General features: G+C 30.7%; 1 protein-coding gene across 12 annotated transcripts in view; it reads right to left on the bottom strand.

Moving 5' to 3' along the window:
• PHF14 (PHD finger protein 14) overlaps positions 1-13229 on the bottom strand; it is a 230174-nt gene that overhangs the window by 51540 nt on the left and 165405 nt on the right. For 7 of the 12 annotated variants that reach the window (XM_055115712.1, XM_055115713.1, XM_055115707.1 and 4 more), the window contains 2 exons: positions 4267-4296; positions 3350-3467 (listed from right to left, as the gene is read on the bottom strand). In XM_055115712.1, the coding sequence (XP_054971687.1) occupies positions 3350-3467; positions 4267-4296 (148 nt within the window). Of the gene's footprint in view, positions 1-3349; positions 3468-4266; positions 4297-7070; positions 12321-13229 lie in introns of those variants that run through there. The other 5 variants (XM_055115708.1, XM_055115710.2, XM_008978687.6 and 2 more) reach the window with 2 other exon arrangements.

Raw genomic sequence — 13229 nt, 5'->3', positions numbered from 1 at the left:
GCCTATGCGAGAAGGTATGTTTTGTGTATGAGTGTATGTGTCTCTGTGTATTTGTATGTGTGTATATTAGTGCCTCCATGTATGTAAATACATGTGGATATGTTTGTGTCCATGTAACTGGCTATTTTTTATGAAACTCAAAATGACTACTTAGGTTTATGAAGAGTTGATGAGACAGAGAAAGTCTTATCATGCTATACTTCATGGGTATGGGTAGAATAAATAGTCATTCTTCTACTTTCAGTTGAATTGTTATTAAATCAATATTATTAAAACTAAATATTTAGGTGTATTTCAGCTTTCATGTGCTAAAACAAAAAATTATGAATTCAGATATGATGAATCTTATTAGACTTACGGAATTTCTATAAAAGTAATAGACAGGGGTAAAGATAGAAATTTTTGCCCTCATACAACCCCATATCAAAAACTTGTTACTTGAAAGACAAAGTAATATATAAATAGCTGCTGACAGTATAAATAGCAATATTTTAGAGTTTCCCCTGGTCCACAGAATTTAGACAAAATGTTAAAGTGCAATTCATTTTTCCAGCAAATATTCAACTATACACCCTTGCTTTGTATTATCTAAACTTCTAGGCAAAACAAATAGGGAGTCAAAATTTCAAATAAAAGTGAAGACTTGTAGGACTTAACAACATGACTACCGCAGAGAAAGAAGTTGGAGACATTTTACCATCTAAATTTATTTGCAATTGATTACTTCCTTTCTTATGGCAATAAGTATTTCTCCTTTAGCTTTTCATTTCATTAAAATATATGAACATGGCAAATATACCCAGTGCTACCTAGCAAATAATATTCCACCTAAGCAAATGTAGGAGAATAAAGGATAAAGCAAAGCATATGAACTTTCATTCTGGGTTTCTTTTAAGCCCTAAGATGTCACTAATTTTCTTGACTTGGATGTTAATAATATACAGCTTCCGAATGTAAAAGCTTCTGCAGCATTCACTGAATTATAAAGCATGACATTATCTATCAATGCTTTCTTCTTAGGCTGTAATACTAGCAAACATCTTTCAGAAGAAAATGCCAACAGAAATTTACTACCCACTGGTCATGAACGGAAGTCTTCCAAAGTAAGAAAAACCACCGATGCAGCACAAATATTCAAGGGCATCAATTAAGTCTCCGTAAGTTTCAGCTTAAATATTATATTAAATTTCATTTTTCATTGGAAAATAGTAGTATATTAATAGTCATATAAGTATAACGAAAATACAAATCCATTTCACTGTTGTTTCATTCCTTACAGTAAACTGTTGTGACATTCCAATATTAGAAACCATATTTTATAAAATTTTGAAAATGTTAGTTATTTATATTGGTATTCAACCACAGGTCAAACAGAGCACAGCAAATATAAAGCAAGTTTTCTAACAATGTGCCTTCCTAACGCATTTCCACTCAGAGTCCAAAGACCCATTCTGTGGTAGAGAAGAAAACAAAACTAAAACCTTATCCAATGGCTACTGGCACCTATGGCATGTACAAAATGTATGCAATGTTTCAAACAAATCTAAAACATGCCCCCTTGCCTTTTCAATGTTCATTAACAACATTACTGTATAACTTAACATTTAACATAATACTACATATTTAAAGTATTATTGAGCCTTCTCAAAAGAATATATGCAAAAAGGTATATTTAAAAAAGGTGGGAAATCCTATTTCAAAAATTGCTTTCCTAACTTGTTTGCTGGGGGTAGGAGAAAATCCCAAACAAAAAATGCACTTAAAAAAACTTATTAAAGAGACTCATAAGACAACTATTTAAACTCCATAGTGTTTCATTATTTTTACATTTAAATAAAATTTTGGGAATACATTTTTGAACTATGCAATAAAATCTTTAAAATTAAATATGTTCTCTTAAATCTAGGCCTTAATAAAATGCCTGGAAAATAATTCTTGCTACTATATAGTTTACAATTTTAGGTTAAAATGCTTGATTATTAAATAAAATATATGCAAATATTATATCTTAATAATCCTCATACAGATATTTATAATTTTTTTTTTTTTGAGATGGAGTCTCGCCCTGTCGCCCAGGTTGGCATGCAATGGCGTGATCTCGGTTCACTGCAACCTCTGCCTCCCGGGTTCAAGTGATTCTCCTGCCTCAGCCTCCCAAGTAGCTGGGATTACAGGCACTCGCCACTATGTCTGGCTAATTTTTTGTATCTTTAGTAGAGATGGGGTTTCACCATGTTGGCCAGGCTGGTCTCAAACTCCTGACCTCATGATCCACCTCCCTCAACCTCCCAAAGTGCTGGGATTACAGGTGTGAGCCACCTGGCAAAAAATATGTATAATTTTAAATAAATTCTGATATTTAAAAAAAGTTTAGTTTCTTTCTATAACCAAATGTCTTTTTGCAGTTTTTAATAAATAAACTTTTGCAGAAGGCTTCTGTGGTAAGCTGAAGCAAATCATTTTAGTTAATGATAAAAGAATGTTTTTGATTACATCATCAATTTTAATTCACTCTAGGACCAAAAAAATCATTTAAGTAGCATTGAAGAAAGATGGCTGGATGTCCATAATACAACAGACAGTTAGTTTTCGTCATCTTTTTTGAGAAAGAAAAATCGGATTAATCTACAGTTGACCAGAATGTCTTCATTCAAATGTATTCAGTATTTCTGCCAAATGAGTCAAAACATTAGGAGTCTGGCTATTTACTTACTCACTTTAACGAACCACAAAATAAACTATGGATTACTACAATGTAAGTTTAGAATGTTAATATTAAAAAGATGTAATTTTCAAATTGATTTGGGGGTATAATCTATTAAACAACCTTATTAGAAATTTCATTCTACTCAGCTAAAATAAATATCAGAAATAAGATTTAGGATATGAAAACTATTTTGCTTTTTTTTTTTTAGAGGAACAGATTCTATATTACAATATATTATATTTTTAAATAAAACATCTATAAAATTCTATTTAATTGGTTATTCTGTTAGCTAACATAATTTATTATGACTCAGGGTGGAATTTTCCTGCCATTCTCAAGTGTGTTAAGTTAGCAGAGAGTGATCTGTTTGGGCTTTCGGAACACTATTTAATATGTTACAATAATAGAGAATACGTAAAACAACTAAATATTCCATAGAGAAAATTCACATAATTTAGTAGAGTTGTTTTTTCCTTAATTTAAGAGCAAGAAAATAACCATTGCAATATATTCTTAAGGTGTATTGGTTAAAATGTTGGTTCTTCATATTCCAATTATCTTTAAAGAGGCTAATTGTGTGACATAGGAAAGCTATCAAACGGAAGGACACCAATCCCTTTTCTTATAGACTTCTCCCCTTACCTTGGAAGATGAAGAATCACATTCCTGACATATCCATCCGTAGCCTGTCTGTTTAGGAGACTTTTTCAAAGGAGGATCCAAACAGCCAAAATGGTAGCAGAGTCTGCATTCATCACACCTGCAGGGTAAACAGATTTATAGGTAGGTGTATCTAAATAATATAAAAACCATCTACTTCATGAAAAGACAAAAAGACAAACTACTGTATATTTCAACTTCAACACTGTTAATTTTATCCTTGGCTCACAAGATCATTAAATTAATGATGATGATAAAGGCAAACTAAACCTGAAATAAATGTTTTAGCAAAAACAAAATACAACAGCAATAAAATCAACAAACAAAACAAATATTTAGAACACTGACAGGAGAAATATTAAGAGCATATGAATGAACGTATATGTATAATCATGTGTTCAAAACAACCACAACAATTTCAATTGTGAACTTAAAGAATTAATCATTTGCCCATTAAATCATTTTAAAGTATTTAATAAGATACATATATAATTCAAGGATATGAATTCAATAAAATACATTTTGATTATTTAAAAAATTTTAAAACTCAGAAATTCTACTAGGCTACACTAGGTTGCAATCAATGCTATACAATTTGGACCCGATTTCTCTCTTTCTTCAAGTTAAAGTAGATTGTACGTGAACTTTCTAACATTTATAGCATGCTAACACAATCTACAACAAATAAAAATAACCTTTACATGTTAAAAAACAGAACATTTAAATATACAAAGAGGTAAGACACTACCCCAATAATTTAGTTTTATTCTCTCAAATTTACCTGTCACTTTCTTCAGACCATTTGGTTTTACAAAGTACTTCCTAGTACATTTAAAAACTTATGTTTTGATAGTGTCTTTGCCACCTATGATGTACAAAATCTAAGAAAACTATCATACCTATTCTTCGTTTCAGACAATCTCATCCTGCTGACAATGAAGAAAAATCTGTATTATTTCAGTGCTTTGTAAAAAGAATTTTGCATCAGTTGGAATAACAAGACCAAAATTTAACAACAAATAACAAAGAGTATACATCTTATAGAAGGGATTGCATTCCTCATTTCATAGTTTAAAAAAAATTAAACAATAATACTTTCTCAACCAATCTGTCAGATTTTCTTTATTGTTTATCTTTCACTGATTTAAAACTTCAAATGTCAAGAAATCTGCAATTAAGAAACCAAGGGGAAAATTTACAGAACATATATTACTTGATTAAAGTTAAAAACTACTATTCAATAAGCTTTTAGGAAAAAGGGGGGAAGAAGCTCTTCTTACATAAACAACACACAAAGAAAAACAATTGACTTTAAGAAACCATCATAATAAAAGGGACTGTAAATCTACATTTTTAGCAGAAATTTCATATTATGATACAAAAATCCAATCTTCCAAAAACTCATTTGGGGAATCAAGAGTTGCAGAAAAGTTAAGCAACTTAATTAAGTTACTCAGATATAAAGAAGTTTAAAACACAATTGAATGTCCTAAGTTTATGCATTTCTTCCTCTACAACTTTCTCCTTATGAATAAAATAAGCTTATGTACTTTTCCAAAAACCTTGTAGATTCAAGACTTTAAAAAATGCTTACTATGACAGTTCTAGCTACAGGAATAGATAAAATCAAATAGGACCAATAGGACCAACAGTACGTTACTTACTATGACAATATCACACATCTAAAAATATATTTAAAAGCAGTTAAAATGTTCAAATACCTGTTGTTCTGGCATTAAGAAAGAATAATAAATAATATAAGCTAAGTTCAAATGTGACATAAAGAGACTAACTGGCAAGCCCACATAATTTTATGCTCTTTCTCAATACAACATATTTACCTTTCATTAGCCAAAATTTCGATTAAACCTATGGATATAGAAACCTTCAAAGTATAAGTACTTCTGAGTTTATGAGAAGGCTGAGATTTCTAAATAACTGAGAGCATACTCCTTCATACATAAAAGCTAGAGTTTTAATCATCTTTGATGCAAAATTTAAAAATCACATTGCTTGTTTCATCAAATAAACATATTAAATATAATTAATATTTGTCATCTCAGGTCATCAGTAAGAATAACATATGCTGCTACAGGTCTAGCAGTGTGTCAGCCTTTTGTCCTTGCAATGAGGACCAGGAGTCAGCTGTTCTATTTGAATTCTTGTATTCAATTTTTGTAGATTTTCAGGGTCCTCACTTGCCTGAAAACTATCAGCCACTGCTTCCTGATATTGTCAGTGTGTTTGCTTAAGCATAAATTCCCCAACAACAATCTGTTATGGATTCAGAAACCAGACCACTAAAACTTACTGAGGCTATGTAAACTGACAGTAAAAATACATGAAAATGATAATTTCTACTGATTTAAGTAAATGGGCTCAATTTTGTTTGTTAACTATAGTCTTTTTTTTCCTTAACTTTAGGTTTTTGGGTAGTGCGCCAGAGTTCAGATTGCTAATAATCAAAGTTCTTGATGAAGTATTAACATTTTCCTAGTTCACATCAATTTATTACCTAATTACTGCATATTTACTTTATAACTGTGTCATAATAATTTTCAAATTATGATTTCTAGTGTATAACTTGAGGCAACTATCATGATGCATGTGTATCATAATTCATTATTTATCACCTTAATGTACATAAATAATTCTTGTTGATATAGCTATGAAATTCCAGCTAATAAACCAAGAACAAGTTTGCTACACTAATACAGTTCCAATCTGTTGCTGATTTCAACTACTCGTACAATCAAATTATCTTTCAGCTCAAGAACTAATGAAAAGAGGAAGAGAAAGATTTTATATGCTAGCTTATCAGAAGATAACAAATACATGCCATTTAAAAATGACCTAATCCTTGCTGTTTGATTCCTTCATTAGTAATACCTTTCAGAATTACTTAAGTCGACATGTGGAACTCTCATGTATTTGTGATGCATTCCAAAGGAAAAAGAATTTGCTTGTCAGAATTAGGGGTGATAGGGAAGTTCTCTGAAGTTCTAGCTCACTCAAAAGTAAATAAAAGCTTCAGCTTCAAGACCAAGTAGCAAAAAGTAGTAGTACCCTTAGGAACTGCCAAAATCCAAAAAACAAAAGGGGAAAAAAAGAAAAGAATCCAATCTTGAAGACAATAGTTTTGGTGATAAATAAATACACAAATATAAGATCTTTGTAAAGATGTCCCAAATTGTTTCAATGTGAAAAAAATCTGTTGTTTCTATCTTAGAATATTGAATTGAAAAAATCCATAGCTTTATGTGCTAATCACGGAAACATCTTACTGGACACAAGTGAATTCTAGCAGAACTTTCAAGAATTAATAAACTGTGGACAAATATAAGAGATACCATTAAGAACCGAAGAAATCAAAGAACAATGTGGATGGCCAAAATAGTGGCTTATTAATTTTACACACAAATACCACTTTGTAATCTTTATCAAATCCTGTCACCCAACAAACCCTGAGCTATGTTGCAAATTTAGACCATTTAAAAAACTCGTAAGGGTCTATAATCATCTGCTACCTAAAAGCTGCAGTGGAGTTAAAGTAGTTATTGACCTATTTATGGTTTCTACCTTTATTTCTTACATAAACTTGGAAACACATGCAGCACATAATATAGGACAAAATTTACCAAAATAAATAGTGAATAAAATGTTTTAAAAAACTTTTTCAAAAGCAGTCATTGACCCACAAAAGTATAGGGATATAACACAGTATACTTTATTAAATAACACAAATGTCTATGTAATAAAAACAGATTATTATAGGAATAGCACATTATTAAATAGGAAGGCAATGTCTTAAAATATTAAAAAAGAATACAAAACTAACCTGTAAAGAAACACTAAGATTTTTTAATAAAATAAAAACTGGATGCTTAAAGAAGTATTTAAGCCTCTAATAAACACTGTACACATTAACACTATAGAGCATAAAGGAATCCCAATTATAAGATAAAAGCAAACCTAATTAGATTCTTACTAAATACAACTTCCTAGCTATCAGATTAATAACAGATATAGATGTAAATAACAAAGTAGCTTAATATATGGTCTTTTACCCATTAACAAAATGTAGTGACCAAATAAACATAGTCTATATGTATGTAAAATACTTACTTAGTATATGATTAAGAATAGCACCCTAAACAAAGAAGAGGGAAAAAAATGATTTACCTTCATATGTGCTATGATCCATATAACAAGCAATTAGTCAGGTGTTTACCTGACTGAGAATATGCAAACAAGTAAAAAGAAGCAGCTGATTTATTTCATCGAATGCCTAAGAGGCCAAAAGTCAGTGTTCCAAAGGGTTTAACATCTCTAATTTCTAAGGGATAATTTCATTGGAGGAGTAAACTAAAACTACTTTTTAAAACCTAACTGAAACAATTAAGTGCACCTCCTATGCAAATAATTTATAGCCATTTGTAAGCTAAACTTTAGAAAGAAGCAAAATCCATAACATAGACTTGAACAAGGATGTACATTTTTATGATCAAGTTGATTGTGATAATCACATTATCTTTTATGCCAATGGAACATTTTACTTGTAGCCCCTATAAGTTTATATAAAGCAAAACAAAAACTGGACTCTGAAAATACAGACTATTAGTGTCCACTTAAAAAAAACTAAATATCCAGAGAACTGATGGGTTGGATTTTCCAACTTTTTCATTTCTGTGTAAAAATTCCATCACAAGAATGTTCAAAAAAATTAGTCTTGAATACTGTCATTACTTAAATAAAAATCTCACTAGCAGCTCAAACATCTACGCAAATCTATTAACAGGTAGTGATGAGTTCTTTCATTGAATAGTGGCCAATTATTTCGATTAAACATCTTAACAGATGGAGAAAATACAAATTGTGGTCAATGAGTTAAATCACTTTACAAATAATACAAGCTTGCACAAAATTCTGCATTCTACCAATACTGAATAACATTTAGTATCAATAAGTACAATATTTTATTCCTTGTAATTTACAACAATTTTAGTGCAAATTACCTACATGAGCAGTTTCTATACAAAATAATTAGAAAATGTTTTTTAATCATTTCACAAATATAAGACTAATGTGGAGGACTTGAACCTATTTCATTAACACCACTACAGACTTCTGTATCAGCCAATAATGAATGAATGGGTAGTAAGAAAGACAAAAATATTCTTTACACATAAAAATTAATTTTAAAAAATTAGAAAAATATCCAAATCCAAAACTGTATTTAATAGTCACTTAAAGAGTGGGATCAATTCAGTTAGCTATATCTGTGGCAGCCAGATTACAAGATTAAATGTGAAACAAGAAAATGAAAGATGAGACAAAACAATTCATATGAAAGTACACAATAAGGTCAAGCAACTCTTCACAGCATGAGAGAAGAATTAGACATTTCCATACCTGAAACATGTCTGCTTTGTTCTTTAATAAACTGATTTCCATCTGCTCATGCCCTTGGAAATTTTGCTGAGCTCAAGCTCCATGTAACTTTGTATTTCCCTGTTCATAATTAACTAATTATGCTCTAATCCACAGTGTAGATCCTGATTTTACAATGTAAATCAGATAAATGAGATAATTGCTGGGTGTCAATCTCATTTTATTTACAAAGCCCAGCATGTGCATCCAATTACATTACATCTTATGTACCTGAACAGCAGTGAATCTTATCGGCAGGCCTACAGAAAGCCTTAAAGTGAGCACTATGGGAAAGAGGCTTCCACTGTTATAGAGAAATATTTGCAAAGCATGCCTATCTTAGAAATCACAATCCTTAATTTTATGTAAACTTACAAAGTGCTGATTCAGACAGGTAGAAAAAATGATTCTGCCTTCGTATGTCAGGAAACTCCAAGTTGAGTCTCTTAAACAAGTTTAAATTGCCATTTTTAAATTTTTTAAAAAATTTAATGATGTAAATATTCTGCTCTGCTGGAGAGTCCTTCTGAATTCCTTGAATAAATTTTGGTGAAATATTCATGAAATATTCTCATATTGAGAATCAAGTAAAATAGTGGTGAGTTTTATGAAATAAGTAACTTTGTTTAAAACCAGTGGTTTTCATTAATAGGATGTGAATACAGGGAAATAGAATGGAGTGTAAATATTTTATTATTTATTGGTCAGCAGTCTATTTTTAACATCATAAATATAAAATCAGATGAACACTCAAGCAACAACTAATGACAATGATCTATAAACAATGCATAAATATAATTTCTAAAGTGAAGATGGATAAAAGTTAAGGCTAAATTTTGTTTTCATGTTAAAACATAACCCTAATTTCAAGTCTTTTTATAACAAAAGGATGAGTGAATTGTGAACACAGGCTATGTTTATTGATTTCTTTCTGTATCTAAAATAGTGCTGTTTCCATAGTCAGTGTAAAACAAACATTTAACTAAATTTTATAAAATTTAAAAAAATTGTATGTGTTGCAGATGAAATTACTAATTCTTTTATCTAGAGGAAATCTAAGGGCCCTTTTAAGGAGATGTTAAAAGCACATTCCTTTATCAATCAATGTTAAGCACAACACAATGATGTTTTAAAAAAAATACTACCTATGAATAGTTCTTAATGTGGTGTTCCAGGCCAGTAGCATCAGCATCACCTGGGAACTTGTTAGAAATGCAAATTTTCTACTAAATCAGAAACTCCAGGGTGAAGGGGGAGGGGGTAAAGTGGGCAGAGGGCAGGTGAGGAGAGGAATAGGGTAGTCACCTGTGTTTTTACAAATCCTTCCTGTGATTCCAATGCACAACGTTTGAGAACCACTACTTGCTATTATGTCATTCTTCTTGTATTTCAGAGACATTTCATCTCCTTCCTGATATTTTAATGTTTCTTCCTTTCCCTACTGTGTGATAAACAACTATCATTTACCTGATGTGCCATTTTTTTCTTATGTAGGTCTGTGAAATATGAATCATTTAGTACATATTTTCTTAAGCACACATCAATTTTCTCCTTATAGTAGTTGGACCGATTATGGACACGGAATAATTTTATACTGTGGATATGAGAGCATTTAAGAGATTATTAGGAGAAAGTATTCTACTCTAGTTACTTCAAGTTTTCTTCAACTATACTTTTTGCAGGACTTATATCTTATGAATTTTGCAGTCTATATGTATAACATGTGACAAAGATTCTTAGGACTAGCACCAAATGTGGAATAGAATATCCACCACCACTGAAAATGCAAGATGGAAAATGATGATAATATAGTATTGTAATTGGAATCAAAGTGAAAAGGATTTTGATTAACAGTGATACCAAAACAAGGCCTAAGAGTTTCTCAAAAAACCTAAAATAAAGCAACTGCAAGTAATTTCTCACTAAATATTAAAAGAGGGCCATGGTCTAATGGATTAGTATATTCCACTTAGAAAATGGCAATCTGTCATTTTGCTTAAAAGCAGCCAGAGTTCAGCAACAGTAATAATTACCAACATTTCCTTAAGCTAATATAGTGACAACTAGTCCTATCTTATTCTTTTAAACAAAAGTCTACTAGTTTTGCTAAAGATTATGAATATTTTTCCTCCAATGTTATGAGATCTTTCAATAAGCTAATAATCTGTTTATATGTAATTTCATACACATTTTACTTTTATCAAACATCTCATCCAATCATAGCGTTCCTCACTATAACTAGAGATCACTAGATTACAGCAGCTTTACAATTACAATTGCTTTTGATTATCTATAACATTACCTACTCTATTCCTAAAGTTTAAACTATTTTCCATTGTCACTATACCCGAAAAGATGTCCAAAACCACATTTATTAATCAGAAAATTCCAAATTACATGTTGACAATTTACATGTATAAGTGCAATTCAATTTCAGCAAAGAGTCTCTTCTAAATCAGTTCAAGACTGAGTGATGAAATATTCAACATATTTCTGCCGTTGACTTAAAACTGGATCATTAAAGCTTGAAGATCAAATTTTAATTCTGTATACCTCTGGAAAGATACAGATGTTGATGAAGATCTTTCTTTCAGCTGGTAGGTTGTATAGTCAATAATCTTTGTACTTCCCTCCTTATTTCCTAAGTTCATATTTAAGGTTGAGAAAAATAAAATTATACTGAACACAAAAAGTTTATATTAAAACAATAAGGACTGAATATATTTGGGTATTACTAAAAATATCTAGAGATCAACACAGATATATCTTTATTCATGAGCTTAAAATCTGAAGTAAAAATTTCATGCTAATAATATTAATGCTTTCACACTAGGACTAATAAGTCAAAAATAGAATGTCATATGCTTCACAAGTCTTTCACTTTTGCTGAATATTATAAATAGAAATAACATTTAATATGAGTCTATAGTTGTTTTACAATGCAGTACTTCATATATGAATCTATGTATGAAGTTGAAGGAAACAGAATAGCAGACTAATGGAATGCATTGTCTTTCTTGTTTGTTATTTGTATTGTTCAATCACAACAGGGAGTAGCATATTGTATTTATTAAATCCCACAGGCTTCAGTAACTCTTCAGTAAGTCCAAACACTGTGTATCAACATTTGCCAAAGAAGCAAGTGGGAAAGACATTACTTAATACGACAATTCTGACAAGACATGTATCCAGTATTTTTCAACAACGCACACATCAAATATTTCTGATTAGTGCAAAAAAAGCAAAAAGAAGAAAAATAGGAAAAAAAATTCCACACAGGCAAATCTACTGCCTTGTTAGTCCAAGTAACAAACCAATCAATTATATTCTATCCAAACCTGACAAGCAAAAGGCAACTTTTTGCAGTGACAAGCTTATAGAAAGGACAATATAGCTGTTCTCCTTTACTTTATGTACTCTATCGAGAGTTTAATCCACATTTTTAAAATCACACTTATAAAAGAGGTTTCCGGGATTGCCTCCGAGGATGAGCTGTGGCAGAGTTGGGTCTCATGAAGGGTATCTACACAGTAAAGTGATAAGAAAAGAACATTAACATTTAAAGATCATAGCAGCTCTGTACTATGTCTTATGAAACATACTAACAAACCACAGTAGATTCAAATAACATATGATCTGGTCCAAAGAGATAGATAACTCTAAACCTAAATGCCATGATCTTGTGTAGGTTCCTATTGGTTAAAATTGAACTATTTTATCATTTGAAACATTGAGTTGCCTCCTCTTGTATTATTATTATTACTTTTGGTTGTCAAAATAAACCTATCTTTCTAAAGCAAAAAAGAAAATAATATTAAAATGATGAAGGGCTTGTATTTATAAAAGGAAATATTTAATCAATAAATATTTTGAAAAATTTCAATTTGCTATTTTTTCATCAAATATGGCAATTTAACATTGCTTGAGAAAACATGCAACTGTGCTGAAAACAAGCACATCTGATCAGTATGTTACAGTGCTGGTTATACTCAAATACAGAGACTCGGGGAAGAAATTTTCAAATGATTCTTATCCTGTGCCTAAGCTGACTTTCTTTTAAAAAGACTATATTAGAAATATGTTTGGTTACAATTATTTGTTACCTTTTTGTCTTTATTTTCAGTGCAGAAATTTTAGTGATTAGAAGTAAAATTTTTTGACTGGGGTAAACATAAAAAGTTATCATTTCCTTCAAACATTTAGATCTGTGAAGATGAGGTAAAAATGCCAAGTAGTCACACATCGCAGAAAAAGTTCACTTTTTTATATTAACAATTAAGAGATGTGTTTAATGCTTCTAGGTTCCATTGAGAAAAAGAAAGTGAAAAGTGGCACACAGACAAAGCGTTACTGAGGAGAGCTATCATGCCAAACTGAATAACCTCCAAAGAAAGTAAAAACAAAACTGTAAACATCCCCCCAAAAGAATACA

Source organism: Pan paniscus, chromosome 6 (assembly GCF_029289425.2).
Source record: "Pan paniscus chromosome 6, NHGRI_mPanPan1-v2.0_pri, whole genome shotgun sequence".
Classification (NCBI taxonomy): Eukaryota; Metazoa; Chordata; class Mammalia; order Primates; family Hominidae; genus Pan; species Pan paniscus.
This window is presented reverse-complemented; position numbering and strand designations above follow the sequence as displayed.